At 41.2% G+C, this 19,046-nt stretch overlaps 1 protein-coding gene and 1 pseudogene across 2 annotated transcripts in view; both read left to right on the plus strand.

Moving 5' to 3' along the window:
* LOC308636743 (polyunsaturated fatty acid lipoxygenase ALOX12-like) overlaps positions 1 to 19,046 on the plus strand; it is a 60,998-nt pseudogene that overhangs the window by 225 nt on the left and 41,727 nt on the right. The gene's annotated exons all lie outside the window — the stretch shown is intronic.
* LOC308635468 (polyunsaturated fatty acid (12S)/(13S)-lipoxygenase, epidermal-type-like) lies at positions 101 to 2,844 on the plus strand (the record flags this gene model as incomplete). The annotated part of the gene is made up of 8 exons (XM_081269914.1): positions 101 to 169; positions 290 to 491; positions 705 to 786; positions 1,378 to 1,500; positions 1,601 to 1,723; positions 2,187 to 2,286; positions 2,392 to 2,559; positions 2,665 to 2,844. The coding sequence occupies 8 exons, from the start codon at positions 101 to 103 to the stop codon at positions 2,842 to 2,844; spliced, it is 1,047 nt and encodes a 348-aa protein (XP_081126040.1).

The raw sequence follows: 19,046 nt of genomic DNA on the forward strand, positions 1-19,046 counted from the left end.
AATGAGATGGTGTGAGGGCTGGGTGCCTGATAGAAAAAAAGGAAAGTGAGAAGAGAGAGAATCGAGTAGTATCTCTGCTTGGGTGGAAGGAGTAGGGAAGATGCTATTGGAGGCTGGAGGCTGGAGCCCCGCAGAGCTAGCTGTTCTTCCTCACCGCCACCTGCTTCAGGTCTCTCCCTGGGTGTCCCCCGAGGGACAAACAAAGCCAAGTTTCCTCGAAAGCATCCAGACTCCACTGCCCTCGCTAAGGACCTCATAACGTGCCTCTGCGGAATGTTCTGTTCCACAGAAAACGGAGTTGGAGATCGATGTCCCCTTTCACCTGGGGCGCCTCCTGCTGGTGAAGCTGCGCAAGCACAAAAGCCTGTTGAATTTTGACTGGTTCTGCAAGTGGATCGCGGTGCAGGGCCCAGGGACCCAAGGAGAGGTCCATTTCCCTTGCTACAGCTGGATCCAGGAAGACAGGATTCTCTGTCTACCCGAAGGCACAGGTGAGGGCTCTGGGTAAAGGGTGTGACTCCTCCAGGAAGCGAGGGTCGGGATAGGGGATGCTATGATATAAAAGGGAAAGAGGAGAAAGATGCAGAGGTAAGAAATGCAAGAATGGGATTCAAGAAGAGAACTGATGGAAAGGCCCTGCCGTGGGGCTGAGTGTGAGGGGGGTTCCAGGGAGGACGCCTGTCTTTTGTTTCCCCCTTACCCAGCCCGGTCGGTGAGTGATGACCCCCAGAATCTGTTTAAGAAATATAGGGAACAGGAGCTGGAGGACAGAAGGAAGGCTTATCGGTGAGTCCCAGAAAGCTTCTGATCCCTACTACAGTTAGGAAAACCTCTTGCTCCACCTACTCCCGACTCTATGTTCTTCCTCCAGGTGGGGCTCCTGGAAGGATGGGTTAATCCTGCCTGTAGCAGGGAAGACGCAGAGGGACCCTTCCCAGAAATGAACGATTTCTAGAGGATAAGGATTTGGATTTCACCCTCTCTCTAACAAAAGAGTGAGTGCCAGGTCTGGGTGGTAGCCCACACCTGTAATCCAATTACTCCAAAGACTGAGGCAGGAGAATCACAAGTTTGAGGCCAGCCTCAGCAACTGAGCAAGACCCTGCCTCAAAAAAATAAAAAGGTTTGGGATGTAGCTCAGTGGTAAAGCACCATGAATTCAATCCCCCGGTATCTCAAAAGAGAGTGCTGGATTGAGGTTGGGCACTTTCTTCCCAGGCTGTAAGGTGAGATTTTTTTCTTATTCTTCTTGCATGTCATTCTTTACACAGGTTGAAGAACTTGGCCATTAAGGGGATGTTGGATCTTGCAAATTGCATACATAGACTGGAAGATTACAAAAAAAAATATTCCCACGTGGAAAGACTGCCCTGGCAGGTCAGTTACCACAACCTACCGTTCCTTCTGCCCTCCTGATGACCTGGCTGACCGTGGGCTCCTGGATGTGACATCTTCTCTCTATGGCCAAGATGCCCTCAGGCTGTGGGAAATCATCAGTAGGTGAGGGTGATACAGAGAGTGATAGAACGAGGGGGACCACAGGTACAGAAGGTCCTACGTTGGCTGGCTGAGTCACAACAACCTTTTCCCTGCGGAACAGGTATGTGCATGGGATGGTGGGACTCTTCTATAAGAGTGATAAAGCCGTGAAGCAAGATTCAGAGCTGCAGGCCTGGTACAGAGAGATCACTGAAACTGGACTGCAGGGTGCCCAGGACCGGGGGTAAGGCCTGGATCCTCCCCAGTAACCTGTGTCAACACCCACCCACTTGTCAACTTTCCCTGCCTCACAACACCATAAGACACCCTTCCTTGAGGACCCTGAGAATTCCCTGGACTTTTCCATAGTATCCAGAAATCTTAATGATCACTCCTGATTTTCCCAGCTCCTTTCCTTTATCATCCTCTCATATACTCTGTTACTCCTTATGCACGAAGAACTTTCTCCAGAATCAGATACATGACTTCTCTTAGATATTTTTCCTTACTTGTTTCTACTCTTTCCCCCATAGCTCTAAGGTTTATCCCAAGTATATCCGATTTGAGTTCACATTTTATGTGAATCATGGAATTCAGAGGCCAGGTCCATAGGAAATTATTTAATGTATCTCTGAATATCTTTCCCTCATGTCCAAATATTTGCCTCATTCCCTGGTCTCAAATCCTCTCATTCTCAATTCACTCAGGTTCCCTCTCTCCTTGGAGTCCCTGGATCAACTCTGCCACGTTGTTACTATGTGTATCTTCACATGCACTGGTCAGCATGCTTCAGCCCACCTGGGACAGGTAACCTGTGTGATCATCCCCCAGGGACTCCTGGGATTAGAATATGAGGGGAGTTAAATGCCTGGGCCATTAACCTGGGTTTCTGAGTGGCTCTTCTACCCGTAGCTAGACTGGTACTCCTGGATCCCTAATGGCCCATGCACCATGAGGAAGCCTCCACCCATCTCCAAGGCTGTGACAGAGAAGGATATAGTAGACTCACTGCCTGATCTCCACCAGGCCCGTATGCAGAAGACGTTCATCAGGTTCCTTGGCAGATGTCAGCCAGTCATGGTTAGAAACAGATGCCTGGGTTCTGGGGGAGGAGATAGCTAGAGAGAAGGGCAGTAGTCTTGGCTGAGAGGCCCAAGGAGCTGAGCCATCCTGTTCTCTTTTCAGGTGGCCTTGGGGCAGCATAAGGAGAAATATTTCTCAGGCCCTGGGCCCCAGGCTGTGCTGCAGCAATTCCAGGAGGAGCTGGCTGTCATGGACAGAGAGATTAAGGTCCGGAATGCAGACTTGGATCTTCCCTATGGATACCTTCAACCTAGCATGGTGGAAAACAGTGTGACCATCTGAGAGGTCTTGCCCACTTTGATTCCAAAGCTCACTGTCCCCACACACCCTTATACTCTTGTTATCCATGCCCATGTTCTCTGCTAAACAGCTGCCCCCAAAAGCTGTGTTGTCAAGGTACCTGGAGCTGCCCATCACACAATGTGGGGAATAAACAATGTTTGTTCCCATTGCACATTGAAACGTAGGACCTTCTGTACTTGCCTACCTTAATGTCTACAAGTTCTATGCTTCCTTTTTTTTAAAGATCCAATTTATTTATTTATTTTTTAATTGGTTGTTCACAACATTACAAAGCTCTTGACATATCATATTTCATACATTAGATTGAAGTGTGTTATGAACTCCCAATTTTTACCCCAAATGCAGATTGCAGAATCACGTCGGTTACACATCCACAATTTTACATAATGCCCTATTGGTAACTGTTGTATTCTGCTACCTTTCCTATCCCCTACTATCCTCCCGCCCTTCCCTCCCATCTTCTCTCTCTACACCATCTACTGTAATTCATTTCTCTCCTTGTTTATTTTCCCATTCCCCTCACAACCTCTTATATGTAATTTTGTATAGCAATGAGGGTCTCCCTTCATTTTCATACATTTTCCCTTTTCTCTCCCTTTCCCTCCCATCTCAAGTCTCTGTTTAATGTTAATCTTTTCTTCCTGCTCTTCCTCCCTGCTCTGTTCATAGTTGCTCTCATTATATCAAAGAAGACATTTGGTATTTGTTTTTTAGGGATTGGCTAGCTTCACTAAGCATAATTTGCTCTAGTGCCATCCATTTCCCTGCAAATTCCATGATTTTGTCATTTTTTAGTGCTGCGTAATACTCCATGGTGTATAAATGCCACACTTTTTTTTTATCCATTCATCTATTGAAGGGCATCTGGGTTGGTTCCACAGTCTAGCTATTGTGAATTGTGCTGCTATGAACATCAATGTGGCAGTATCCCTGTAGTACGCTTTTTTAAGGTCTTCAGGGAATAGTCCAAGAAGGGCAATAGCTGGGTCAAATGGTGGTTCCATTCCCAGCTTTCCCAGGAATCTCCATACTGCTTTCCAAATTGGCCGCACCAATTGGCAGTCCCACCAGCAATGTACAAGTGTACCCTTTTCTCCACATCCTCGCCAGCACTTGTTGTTGTTTGACTTCATAGTGGCTGCCAATCTTACTGGAGTGAGATGGTATCTTAGGGTGGTTTTGATTTGCATTTCTCTGACTGCTAGAGATGGTGAGCATTTTTTCATGTACTTGTTGATTGATTGTATATCCTCCTCTGAGAAGTGTTTGTTCAGGTCCTTGGCGCATTTGTTGATTTGGTTATTTGTTATCTTATTGTCTAATTTTTTGAGTTCTTTGGATATTAGGGCTCTATCTGAAGTGTGAGGAGTAAAAATTTGTTCCCATGATGTAGGCTCCCTATTCACCTCTCTTATTTTTTCTCTTGCTGAGAAAAAACTTTTTAGTTTAAGTAAGTCCCATTTGTTGATTCTTGTTATTAAATCTTGTGCTATGGGTGTCCTATTAAGGAATTTGGAGCCCGACCCCACAATATGTAGATCGGAGCCAACTTTTTCTTCTATCAGATGCAGAGTCTCTGATTTGATATCAAGGTCCTTGATCCATTTTGAGTTAACTTTTGTGCATGGTGAGAGGAGGGGATTCAGTTTCATTTTGTTGCATATGGATTTCCAGTTTTCCCAGCACCATTTGTTGAAGATGCTATCCTTCCTCCATTGCATGCTTTTAGCCCCTTTATCAAATATAAGATAGTTGTAACTTTGTGGATTAGTCTCTGTGTCCTCTATTCTATACCATTGGTCCACCTGCCTGTTTTGGTACCAGTACCATGCTGTTTTTGTCACTATTGCTCTGTAATATAGTTTGAAATCTGGTATTGCTATACCGCCTGATTCACACTTCTTGCTTAGAATTGCTTTTGCTATTCTGGGTCTTTTATTTTTCCATATGAATTTCATGATTGCTTTACCTATTTCTACAAGAAATGCCGTTGGGATTTTGATTGGCATTGTATTAAACCTATAGAGAACTTTTGGTAATATCGCCATTTTGATGATGTTAGTTCTGCCTATCCATGAACAGGGTACATTTTTCCATCTTCAAAGATCTTCTTCTACTTCTCTCTTTAGAGTTCTGTAGTTTTCATTGTATAAATCTTTCACCTCTTTTGTTAGGTTGATTCCCAAGTATTTTTTTTTGAGGATATTTTGAATGGAGTGTTTTTCCTCATTTCCGTTTCAGAAGTTTTGTCGCTGATATACAGAAATGCCTTTGATTTATGCGTGTTGGCTTTATATCCTGCCACTTTGCTGAATTCATTTATTAGTTCTAGTAGTTTTTTTGTAGACTCTTGGGTCTTCTAGGTATAGAATCATGTCATCTGCAAATAGTGATAATTTAAGTTCTTCTTTTCCAATTTTTATGCCTTTAATTTCTTTCGTCTGTCTAATTGCTCTGGCCAGTGTTTCGAGAACTATATTGAATAGAAGTGGTGATAGAGGGCATCCTTGTCTTGTTCCAGATTTAAGAGGGAATGCCTTCAACTTTTCTCCATTCAGAATGATGCTAGCCTGAGGCTTAGCATAGATAGCTTTTACAATGTCAAGGTAAATTCCTGTTATCCCTAGTTTTTCTAATGTTTTGAACATAAAGGGATGCTGTACTTTGTCGAATGCTTTCTCTGCGTCTATCGAGATGATCATGTGGTTCTTACCTTTAAGTCTATTGATGTGGTGAATAACATTTATTGATTTCCGTATATTGAACCATCCTTGAATCCCTGGGATGAATCCTACTTGATCATGGTGCACAATTTTTTGATGTGTTTTTGTATTCGATTCGCCAGAATTTTATTGAGGATTTTTGCATGTAGGTTCATTAGAGATATTGGTCTGTAGTTTTCTTTCTTTGAGGTGTCTTTGTCTGGTTTCGGAATCAGGGTGATGTTGGCCTCATAGAATGAATTTGGAAGTTCTCCCTCTTTTTCTATTTCCTGAAATAGCTTGAAAAGTATTGGTATTAATTCTTCTTTAAAGGTTTTGTAAAACTCCGCTGTATACCCATCTGGTCCTGGACTTTTCTTGGTTGGTAGTCTTTTGATTGCTTCTTCAATTTCATCCATTGATATTGGTCTGTTCAAATTGTGTGTATCTTCCTGACTTAGTCTGGGAAAATCATATGACTCAAGAAATTTATCGATGTCTTCACTATCTTCTATTTTATTGGAATATAGGTTTTCAAAATAATTTTTAATTTTCTTCTGTATTTCTGTAGCATCTGTTGTGATATTGCCTTTTTCATCCCGTATGTTAGTAATTTGAGTTCTCTCCTTCTCTTGGTTAGCATGGCTAAAGGTCTGTTGATCTTATTTATTTTTTCGAAGAACCAACTTTTAGTTTTGTTAATTTTTTCAATAGTTTCTTTAGTTTCAATTTCATTGATTTCCGCTCTGATTTTAATTATTTCTTGCCTTCTGCTACATTTGCTGTTGTTTTGCTCTTCCTTTTCTAGGGTTTTGAGATGAAGTGTGAGCTCATTTATTTGTTGGTTTTTTCTTTTTTTGAGGAATGACCTCCAGACGATGAATTTCCCTCTTAAAACTGCTTTCATTGTGTCCTATAGATTCCGATATGTTGTGTCTGTATTTTCATTTATCTCTAAGAATTTTTTGATTTCCTCCTTTATGTCTTCTGTAACCCATTGATCATTCAGTAACATATTGTTCATTTTCCATGTGATGTAGGATTTTTTCTTCCTTCTTTTATCATTGATTTCCAGTTTCATTCCATTATGATCAGATAAAATGCATGGTATTATCTCCACCCCTTTATATTTACTGAGGGTTGCCCTATGGCATAATATATGGTCTATTTTTGAGAAGGATCCATGTGCTGCTGAGAAGAAAGTATATCCATTTGATGATGGTTGATATATTCTATATATGTCAGTTAAGTCTAGGTTATTGATTGTGGTATTGAGTTCTATCGTTTCTTTATTCAACTTTTGTTTGGAGGATCTGTCCAAAGGTGAGAGAGGTGTGTTGAAGTCACCCATAATTATTGTGTTGTGGTCTATTTGATTCTTGAACTTGAGGAGAATTTGTTTTATGAATGTCACAGCACCATTATTTGGTGCATAAATATTGATAATTGTTATGTCTTGTTGGTGAATGGTTCCTTTTAACAGTATATAATGTCCTTCCTTATCCCTTTTGATTAACTTAGTCTTGAAGTCGATTTTGTTCAATATGAGGATGGCCACCCCTGCTTGCTTACGAGTACTGTGTGCGTGGTATATTTTTTCCCATCCTTTCACCTTCAGCCTGTGTATGTCTTTTCCAATCAGATGTGTCTCCTGGAAGCAGCATATTGTTGGATTTGTTTTTTTTAATCCATGATACCAGCCTATGTCGCTTTATTGGAGAGTTTAAGCCATTAACATTTAGAGTTACTATTGATATATGGTTTGTACTTCCATCCATGTTTGATTGTTTATCCTTTTTTTTTAAAAAAAATTCGTTTGTTTCTCCATGATTATCTTTCCCCCCACCCTCTGTCTTTACCAAGGCACTTCCCACTGATGGTTTTGGTTATTGTTTTTCATTTCTTCTTCTTGTAGTGTTTTGCTCAAAATGCTTTGCAATGCTGGTTTTCTGGCTGCAAATTCTTTCACTTTTGTTTATCATGAAAGATTTTTATTTCGTTGTCATACCTGAAGCTCAATTTTGCTGGATACAGATTTCTTGGTTGGCATCCATTGTCTTTCAGTGTTTGAAATACATTGTTCCATGACCTTCTTGCTTTCAGTGTCTGTGATGAAAAATCCGTTGTTAACCTTATTGGTTTACCCCTGAACATAATCTGCCTCCTTTCTCTTGTAGCTTTTAATATTTTCTCTTTGTTCTGTATATTGGATATCTTCATAACAATGTGTCTTGGCGTTGGTCTACTGTGATTTTGTGTGCTTGGTGTCCTGTATGCGTCTACAATTTGTATATCTGTTTCCTTTTTTATTTCTGGAAAGTTTTCTGTAATTATTTCATTCAGCAGGCTTCTCATTCCCTTGGTTTGAATCTCTGTACCTTCTTCTATCCCAATGACTCGTATGTTTGGTTTTTTTATGTTATCCCATAACTCTTGGATGTTTTTCTCATGATTTTTTACCAGCCTTTCTGAGTTGGCGAGACTCTTTTCAAGATGATATATTTTGTCTTCATTATCTGACGTTCTGGCTTCTACTTGCTCCACTCTGTTAGTGATACTCACAATTGAGTTTTTAATTTGGTTTATCGTTTCCTTCATTTCTAGAATTATTGTTTGATTTTTTTATAATCTCTATCTCCTGATAAAGATGCTTAACTTCTTCTTTTATCTGTTTATGTAATTCATTCTCAATGTGTTCTTTCACTGCTTGAATTTGCTGTCTCATATCCTCTTTAAGGTTCCAGTCCATCTGTCTAAGGTGTTCCTTGAGTTCTTTATATGACCATTTTTCTGATGACTCTAGGTCCTCCTGAATATTTAGGCTGTCCTGCATTATTTGTACTCCTTTTCTTCCTTGCTTTTTCATGTTGCTCATGTTACTTCTTGTTCTGTTTGACTGCTGAGTTACTGTTTACTCCTATAAATTTATTTGATGCTTGGGAGGAAATGTATTAGAAGGGAAGGGAAGAAGTCACTAAAGAGAATGAGAGTAAGCAGGTAGAATTCAAGGAAGGGGAATAAGAAAATTGAAAAGAAATGAAAAGACAAAAGAAGAAAAAAATAGGAAATAAAAAAAGGAAAATTTTTTTTAAAAAAATAATAATAATAATAAAAATTAAAATTAGAAGAAAAAAATTAAAAAAATTCAAAAAAAATTTAAAAAACAACAAGAAAGAAAAATGAAAATGAAAAAAAACCCAAATCAAAAGAAAGATAGAAAGAAAGAAAAACTAATAAATGCAGTCTTAGAGTTTGATCAACTTCTCTTCCAGTAGGTGGCGCTGTGCCCACCAGGCCAAGCTTCTCTTGTCAATACACGGGAACCAATCACTGTGCAGGAGCTCCTCCTCCCAGACTGGGCGAGTCTCCAATCCTGAGTGCCTAGGGCCTCCTCTTGTGTCTAGTCACTTCCCCACCTTTTCTCTAGCCAGGCCCCTCTCACGGGTGCCGCTCACCACAATACTGGCTACACACCAGGTCTGCTGCTCTCGGGAGCCCTGTTTTCATGAACAACTGGGCACACTCTCCCTGTTTGCCATTCCCTCAGTCCCTAAGTTTGTAGTGCTTGGGGCTGAGAATCCTCAGCGAATTTGCTTGCCCTCCAGTAGCCACGCCCCCGGTAGCTGGTGCAAGAGACCTCAGTTGTCAGCACTGGTGGGAGCGGTAGCCTCAGTTGTCAGCACTGGTGGGTCCCGCGCCACGTCTGATTCCCTCGGTCTGGCTATGGCGCTCATGGGAGAGCTAGGAGGGGCCCTTACGGGAGAGCTGGGAGGGCCCCTTAAGGTTTCCCCGATGTGTGGAGAGGGAAGGCTAGGGAATTACACACCTGTAGCTGCAGGTTTCAATGAGGTTATCTCCTCCGCCGCAGTCTGATGACGTCAGTTCTCTGCCATGGTGGTATCTCTTGCAAATGGCAACAGTTCGTTTCCCTTTGCCGGGCGACCAATGCAACGGGTGGGTCCTTACTGTCTCTCCCAAGCCCCGTTTCAAACCTGTGGCCACTACCTATGAAGGCTCGGTAGGCATTTACCTCCGTAGGATGAGAAGGGCTGACCAGTTGTTTCAGCCGGATGGATTAGTGCTGAGTCACAGCTGTTTGTCTGCGGGAAGCAGGCGAACAGGAGCTTTAATTCAGCCGATACAGGCTCAGTGTGTGTTCAGTTCTATGCTTCCTTAACCTTTGATCCCTCTTACCTCTTTCCCTTTCCCCAAAGAGCTGGTCTCTATATAAATAAAAGACCTGATTAAATTCTCATGTGGATTATGTGGTAAGTGAAGGTGAGAGAAATACCTTACTTTGTTTCTTGCCTTCTTATTCAGTTTCCAAGGGATAAAAGAAAGGCATTTTCCTGAAACAAACAAAAAAAAATTCTTACAGGAATAAACACTGACTTCTAGCCTTTCTTTAAGCCTCCCTAAGCTAAATGACAGATGTTCTGGCCCACTGAGCCCCCCATGGGGCTGAGGGATCTGGCTTTTAACAGTGGTGTTTAGCTTGAGGTTTCTCTAAATCCTCAATCACATGACCCTTGGGCCACCTGCATTAACAGTTTCTGTGTGACTTCCCCAACACTGCATCCCTCTCCCACTGTCCCTTTCCACAGCATCTCACTCTTCCTTTTAGCCCTTTCCCAGGACTCTTGACAAACCTTATCCTTCATTTCATCCCTATATAATAGAATCTAGCCCACAGTCTTACATACTGAAGATGGATGGACAATTGAAGGAGCAGTAGGCCAGCCACTGTGTTACGAGTTTTAAATATATGGTCTCAATTTATTGTCACAACATCTTTGTGGGGTTGGTATCATGATACCCATCTAATAAATGAGGAAAATAAGGGCTGGAGAATTAATAGATAAATGACTTTTAACCAAAACACAATGGGATAAAATTCCAGTTGATAAGGAGGAAAACCCAGAACTGTGGCCACAGCAAAAGCAATGATATAAAAATCCAGTGATAATAATTGAGGTCTGGGTGCCAGAGGACACAGCTGTTATCACAGCTGCTTAGGATGCTGACAGGTGGGAAGATTTCAAGTGGGAGGCCAGCCAGAGAAACTTAGCAAGACCCTGTCTCAAAATAAAAAATAAAAAGGATTGGGGATGTAGCTCAGTGGTAGAATACCCCAGGGTTCAATCCCCAGCATCAGTGAAGGTCTGAAATGAGGTCTAATGAAATGGGAAAGAAGGGACATATAAAGAGACTTTGACTATTTTAAGGAATCTTGCACATTCGATTTATTTATGCTATCTATGCATATGCATACATGTATACAGTGTAGTTAGAAATCCAGAAGCAGAAGAGTGTGTTCCATCCAAATTCACCTGCTAATGCCTCCAACTTTCTAATATCCCAATCTATGCATCACAAAATAAAGAGCTGAGTAGTCAAGGTTCCTGAAGCTGCCATCACACAATTTGGGGAATAAGCAATGTTTGTTCTCATTGCGCATTGAAACCTGGGACCTTGTGTACTCACCTACCTGAATGTCTACAAGTTCTATAACTTGGTAGATGATAATAGAATTTTCAGATAGCCACAAAGATCATAGACTCAATCTTTGACTTGTCTGCCTAGAGGTTTTGTTAGTCCTTAAGTCCTATTATCCCACTATCAGTGGAGAGGAAAGAGGTATAGAGGAAAGTTAAAGATCAAACAGAAAATTTCAGTCTGGGCATGACTGGCTAGAAATACAGAATGGATGGCAAGTTAAGTTGAGGTAATGGTGGAACTCTTATTGAAAATAATTGTCAGAGAATCAGACCAAGTTGAAGAAGGATGGGAGGTAAGGTCTGCGGTATTAATCATATGAGTTGAATTTTATGAACAAGGGGGGAAATTAGATGAGTAGACACCAAAGACAGCTTGGGATATGCTCACAGTTGGGAGTCTAAATGGGAAAAGTGAAGCTAGGAAATGAGAATGAACCTAATTTGGGAGGTAAGAAGAAAAGCCTTTCTCTGACTGCTAGAGATGGTGAGCATTATTTCATGTACTTGTTGATTTATTGTATATCCTCCTCTGAGAAGTGTCTGTTCAGGTCCTTGGCCCATTTGTTGATTGGGTTATTTGTTATCTTATTGTCTAATTTTTTGAGTTCTTTGTATACTCTGGATATTAGGGCTCTATCTGAAGTGTGAGGCGTAAAAATTTGTTCCCAGGATGTAGGCTCCCTATTTACCTCTCTTATTGTTTCTTTTGCTGAGAAAAAACTTTTTAGTTTAAGTAAGTCCCATTTGTTGATTCTTATTATTAACTCTTGTGCTATGGGTGTCCTATTAAGGAATTTGGAGCCCGACCCCACAATATGTAGATCGGAGCCAACCTTTTCTTCTATCAGATACCATCTCACTCCAGTAAGATTGGCAGCCATTATGAAGTCAAACAACAACAAGTGCTGGCGAGGATGTGGGGAAAAGGGTACTCTTGAACATTGCTGGTGGGACTGCCAATCGGTGAGGCCAATTTGGAAAGCAGTATGGAGATTCCTGGGAAAGCTGGGAATGGAACCACCATTTGACCCAGCTATTGCCCTTCTTGGACTATTCCCTGAAGACCTTAAAAGAGCGTACTACAGGGATACTGCCACATCGATGTTCATAGCAGCACAATTCACAATAGCTAGACTGTGGAACCAACCCCGATGCCCCTCAATAGATGAATGGATTAAAAAATGTGGCATTTATACACAATGGAGTATTACGCAGCACTAAAAATGACAAAATCATGAAATTTGCAGGGAAATGGATGGCATTAGAGCAGATTATGCTAAGTGAAGCTAGCCAATTCCTAAAAAACAAATGCCAAATGTCTTCTTTGATATAATGAGAGCAACCAAGAACAGAGCAGGGAGGAAGAGCAGGAGGAAAAGATTAACATTAAACAGAGTCATGAGGTGGGAGGGAAAGGGAGAGAAAAGGGAAATTGCATGGAAATGGAAGGAGACCCTCATTGTTATACAAAATTATATATAAGAGGTTGTGAGGGGAATGGGGAAATAAACAAGGAGAGAAATGAATTACAGTAGATGGGGTAGAGAGAGAAGATGGGAGGGGAGGGGAGAGGGATAGTAGAGGATAGGAAAGGTAGCAGAATACAACAGTTACTATTATGGCATTATGTAAAACTGTGGATGTGTAACCGATGTGATTCTGCAATCTTTGTAATGTTTGAATAACCAATAAAAAATAAATAAATAATTAAAATTAAAATTAAAAAAAGAAGAAGAAAAGCCAGACAATGTGGATCACAGAAGTCAAGGGAGAAGAGAAGAAGTTCAAGGATTAAGGGGCTGCCAAGTGTGTGTGTCTTCCCCCATCTCAAGACATCATTCCATACCCTCTCAGTACTCTCTCCTAGCTCTACCATTTCCTGCACATCACCTCTTTCTCCATTTCCCTCCAGAATATACCCCATCTTCTCCCCAAATCTTCTCAGCAGGTGTCCTCATGTCTTTTGCATAGTACAGTGGAGAATTCCTTTGTCTGGCCTTCAATTTTTTTCACCCTCATTTCCAGGAGATGCTGATGCAACCACTCTTACCGAGACAGTCTTCCCAGGCAAGTGAGCACATTAGGGGCTGTGTTAGCTTCCTGTAGCTACAATAATATACCAGAAATAAACAACTGAAATGGATGAAACATTTATTTGGCTCACAGTTTTGGAGGTTGCGGTCTACAGTCACTTGATCCCCCCCCCCATTTGGGGACTGTGGTGAGCTAGAACATCATGGTGGGTAGCACATGGCAGAGCAAAGCTGCTCCCCTCATGATGGCCAGGAAGGAGGGGCAGGAGAAGGGCTTTTTATAACAAATCCCCTCTTTCATATGCATTGAATTTTTTCTCCTCCTCCTCCTCCCTCCTCCTCCCCCCTCTCCTTCCCCCTTCCTCCCCCCTCTCCTTCCCCCCTCCTCCCCCTTCTCCTCCTCCTCCTCCTCTTAGTTTTTATTTCATTTTAATTTATTTTTTCCAATGTTATTGGTGCATTATGGTTGTGCACAATGGTGGGATTTATTGTTGCATATTCATATATGAACCTAAAACAACAATATAATTTGGCCAATATCATTCCCCAGTATTTCCCTGCTCCATCTCCAACTGATCTCTGTTTGCTTTTCATGAGATTCCCCTCTCCATCTTTCTTTTCCTTTTTCCTCTTTAGCTTACACATATGAGAGAAAACTTATGACCCTTGACTTTCTGAATTTGGCTTATTTTGATTAACATAGTGTTCTCAAGTTCCATCCAGTTCTCCAAATGACACAATTTTATTCTTCTTTATGACTAAACAAAACTCCGTGGTGTTTATTCATTCATCCATTGGCAGGCACCTAGAGTGGCTCCATAGTTTGGCTATTGCAAATTGTGTTACCACAAACATGAATATGCATGTATTGCTATAGAATGATGACTCTAGCTCTTTAGGACAAATACAGAGAGGTGGGATAGCTGGGTCATATTGTGTTTCCATTCCTAGTCTTTTGAGGAACCTCCACACTGACTTCCAGAGTGGTTAGACTAATTTGCAACCCCATCAACATTGTGAAAGTGTTTCTTTTTCTCCCCATCCTCTCCAGCATTTATTATTGTTTGTATTCTTGATAGATGCTATTCTAATTGGAGTGAGATGAAATTTCAGTGTAGTTTTGATTTGCATTTCCCTGATTATGAATGATGTTGAATATTTTTCCATATATTTGTTTGCCATTTGTATTTCTTTTCAAAATTGTCTTGTTTAATTCATTTTCCAATTTATTAATTGGGTTATTTGTTTTATGATGTTAATATTTTTTTGGTTCTTTATATATTCTGGATATTTGGGTTTTGTCAGAAGAGTAGCTAGCAAATATTTCCTCATATTCTGTAGGTTCTCTCTTCACATTCTTAATTGTTTCCTTTGCTGTGAAGAAGCTTTTTAATTTGATGCCATCAACATTTATTGAGTCTGCATTCTTTCCTGAATTTTAGGGGTCATATTGAGGAAGTCATTGCCTGTACCTATATGTTGGAATGTTGATCCTACTTTTTCTTCTAGGAGTTGCATAGTTTATGGTCTAATTCCCAGGTCTTTAATTCTTTTTGAGTTGACTTTTCTGCAGGGTGGGAGATAAGGGCCTCTTCTCATTCTTCTACATAAAGATAACCATTTTTTCCAGCACTATTTGTTTAAAAAGATGTCTTTTCTCCAACATATGATTTTGGCACTTTTGTCAAAAATCAGATGACTGTATCTGTGTGGGTTTGTCTGTGCATCTTCTATGCTGTATCTTTATTCTATGTGTTCATATTTATGCCAGTACCATGAAGTTATTGATGCTATAGGTCTGTAGTCTAATTTGAAGTCAGATATTGTGATTCCTCCAGCATTGTTTTTTGGCTTAAAATTGCTTTGGTTATGCTGTATTTTTTTATTCTTTCAAATAAATTTTAAGACTGTTTTTTCTCATTCTGTGAGGAATATCCTTTGTATTTTGATGGGGATTTCATTGAATTTGTATATTGCTTTTGGTAGTATGGTCATTTAAACAATATTAATTCTGCCTATATGAACATGGGAGGTCTTTTCATCTTGCATATTCTTCACTTTCTTTCTTCTATATTCTATCATTTTCACTATGAAAGTCTTTCTTCTCCTTGGTTTGATTTATTTGACTATTGTTAATGAGATTGTTTTTCTGATTTTTTTTTCTCAGCAGATTCATTGTTGGTGTATAGGGGAACTGTTGATTTTTTAATATTGATTTTATAAACTGCTACTTTGCTGAATTTGGACCTTCAAACAGTGCTAATTTGACTTCTTCTTTGCCAACTTTTATTCCTTTTATTCCCTTCTCTTCCTATTGTTCTGGCTAGAACTTTTAGTACTATATTGAATAGGAGTGGTGAGAGTGAGCATTCTTGTCTTATTCTGGATTTAAAGGAAATGTGTGCAGGTTTTCCCCCATACACTACAATGTTAGTTTGGGGCTTGTTGTATATAGACTTTATGATGTTGAGGTAGGTTTCTTCTATCTCCTCTTTCCTTCGTATTTTTATCATCAATGGCTCATAAATTTTGTCAAAAGATTTCTCACCATCTATTGAGAGGACTGACTATGTGATTTTTGTCCTTAATTCTGTTTATATGGTAAATTATATTTTTGCATATGTTAAAATATCCTTGCATCCCTGAGATAAAACCAACTTGGTTATTATGTGAAATCTTCTTAGTATTTTGTTGAAAATGATTTATACCTAAATTCATCAGGGGTATAGATTTGTAGTTTTCTTACCTTGATGTGTCCTTATCTGGTTTTGATATGAGGGTTATAACTAGATTCATAAAATAAATTTGGAAGTGTTCAATCCCTTTCTATTTCATGGAATAATTTCTTCTTTAAACATTCTTTAAACATGATAGACTTTATTCAAATGCAATAGCATCAGGGCTAGGGTTGTGGCTTAGCAGTTAGAATGCTCGCCTTGCCGGTTCGAGACCCTGGGTTCAATTCTTAGCACCACATACAAATAAATAAGTGAAATAAAGGTATTGTGTCCAATTACAACTAAAAAAAATAAATAAATTTTTTACAAAGGGATGGGGGATATAGCTCAGTTGGTAGAGTGCTTGCCCTGCATGCACAAGGCTCTGGGTTCAATCCCTAGCACCAAACAAACAAACAAAAAGTTTAAGCTCAAATGCAATAGCAGCATCAACTCTTGTACATTAAATTTTCTTGGTATTTTCTAAATTGGAATGGCCAAATCCAGTGCTATTAAAGCAGCCTGACGAATACAGTCTTAATTTTCCTGTATGAGATCCAAGGGTAAACACCAGTGATAGATGCCATCTTATGCCTATAATTCTATCAGCATACTCACAGCAGAATTCCATATACAACATATCCATTGTAACATATATGGTGGTCATGGTTAAGGAGTTGTTAAACAAGGTCTTGCTATCACAGATGAAATTTTTCTGAATAAGACAGAGTGTTCCAAACTTTTAAAAACTCCAATCCTTTCAAAAGTACAAGTGCTATATTGGACTTCTAGCAAGTGCACCAAGAGAAAAACAATGCCCAGAATAGGTAGGCTTGGTGAAATAAAAAAATCTGAATGCTGGTTGGAAGTTTGGAGAAGAATGATTCTATTTCACTGGCTCGTGAGAATCCCTAGTCATTTCTAGCACCCAAAGAAAATTCTTAGAAGGAAGAATTTAGCACAATGTAGGTGATTGTATTAGTTTTTTAAAAAACAGAAAACTCTGAAAATCTTAGTGTTGGTCTTACCTGCGATATTCAGTCTTTCACAGATATAGTTCATAGGCAAGCAATAAACAGCAATATGTTTGAGATGGGTATATAAATTGCTGCAATTCATATAAAAAGAAAGCAATTCCATCAACTACTACCTAATCATGTGCTTCAGAAAAAAAATCAACAGAAGGAATCAGATTAAACAATCTAAATGAAAGCTGCCTTGACTTGTTTATGGACAGTGATAACCACATGTCTGTACCTTCACCTCCTAATGCTATGAAGATCAGTCCATTGAAAAGTTCTGCCAGTTCTCAGGCCAGAAACAGGGCTGCTTCAGCTATGATTCAGCTACTGAATTTTCCATGTCACACGTAAATTCCAGTGAAAGCTCAGGGGGTACATTGAGGGAAAGCATTCCTCAACCAGCCAGTCATTTCTCCACCACCAAAGCCTACAGTTTCCAGAGGTATTTCCTCAACACATCTGATAAACCCACTATCTAGACCTTTAGGAAATGCAACAACAAAAATACCTAACCCTATTTTGGGAGCCAGGAGGACATCATCACCTCAGAAAGAAGAGTCCCACCTTATCCAGATGGGTGGACTTCAAGCCAATGAGATAGGGAAAGACAATGGAATTAATCTGACCTCACTCTCCTATGTACATATATGAATATACCATAGTGAATCTCACCATCATGTATATCATGTATATCCAAAAGACACTAATTTTAAAAATTATAAGTAAACAGATCAGTAGTATAGAGGGAAGGGAATGGGGGAGGATAGAAGGGAGGAGAAAGCACCGGGAACTGAATTAGATAAAGCTGAAAATCTAATAGTTCTACTTTCTAATAAAAAAAATATTTTGTGGCCTAGGGATGTGCCTCAAGTGGCAGTGCGCTCGCCTGGCATGCTCAGGGCACTGGTTTCGATCCTTAGCACCATATAAAAATAAAATAAAGATGTTGGGCGAGGAAGCAGTGATTCCAATGTCTCCACATTAATGGGATCAGAAAGACCCTTTGGAACAGCGGCAGTCTACCTACTGAGGAACTTCTAGCAAAATTCCGTGAAGAGGGGACCTGCCGGGAATTGGTAGGTTTATTAGAAGTGTCAGTTTGTCCCAGACAAGTGGATCTTGGCCGGCCACGCGGGCGCGGAGGAACAGCCCCACAGCCACCAGCCGCTTCAGGAAGGGGCCGGAGGCCCTGAGCGGCGCGGCCCGCCCGAACCCGCAGACGGTGCCCACCACCTCGCAGTCCCGAGAGGCTCTGCTCTCGCTCAGCGAACGGCCACTCCACCCGCCCGGATCTTAGCCATGCGGCCGCAGCTGCCCGGCTCTACCAGCAGCCCAGCGCAGCGAGAAGTGTTCCCGCCTGGCCCAGCAGAGAGCCCCGCCCACCTGGCGAACGGCTCCCCCCCCCCCCGAGACAGCGTGAAGGGAATCTAACCAACCCTTTACGAAATAGCGAACTGGGAACTAAAACCAGAGATTGTGTCAGACCAGAGACAAGCCAGTTCCACCCCTCCCTTCAGACACTCCGGCAAGGAGCCAGGGGCCCGCCATAGCAGAGAGGGGAAGTCACCAAAGTTCGGCCAAAGAGATTCCTTCCCAGAGGAATCTACTTTAGCAGGTGTGTGACTCCCACCCACATCAGATACAAACAACCAGGAAACTTCAAAATCTCTCCGTGGGCATGACCCTAAGGGCCAAAGGACTCTCGACCCCCAACTCCCCTTACTGCCAGTGATGAGGGCATGACTGTAGGGGCAGAGGGAAGCAGAGAATACTCCCCACCCCCAAATCCCCCAACCGCGAACTGAGAGGGAGTGACGGTAGGGGCGGAGGGAAACAGAGGACACTCCAGACCCCCAACTCCTCCTACCGCCAGCAGTGTGGTTGTGACTGAAGGGGCTGAGGGAAGTAGAGGGGATCCTAGACCCCCAACTCCTATTACCACCAGCAGCGACACCAATGGTCTTAGCTGCCAGATTCCGAAGGTGTGCCCACCAAAGGGGTCCAGAAAAATCAAACAATTGACTCCCAGACTACAGCTCCATAGCACTGGGGCTTAGATGAATGACAATGAGAGTGCTCAGTAGTTACAGAAATAGAGCACTCAGTGGGGCAGAAAGTGTAACCAAATCCTTGGTGAACTGCCTCTGGTGAGCAGGACCTGGCTGGCTGGCAGGAGGAAGGGGAGGAGGGGCCATAGAAGTGAAACGGC

The sequence above is a fragment of the Spermophilus citellus genome, assembly GCF_964194105.1.
Source record: "Spermophilus citellus genome assembly, chromosome: 17".
NCBI classification, from domain to species: domain Eukaryota; kingdom Metazoa; phylum Chordata; class Mammalia; order Rodentia; family Sciuridae; genus Spermophilus; species Spermophilus citellus.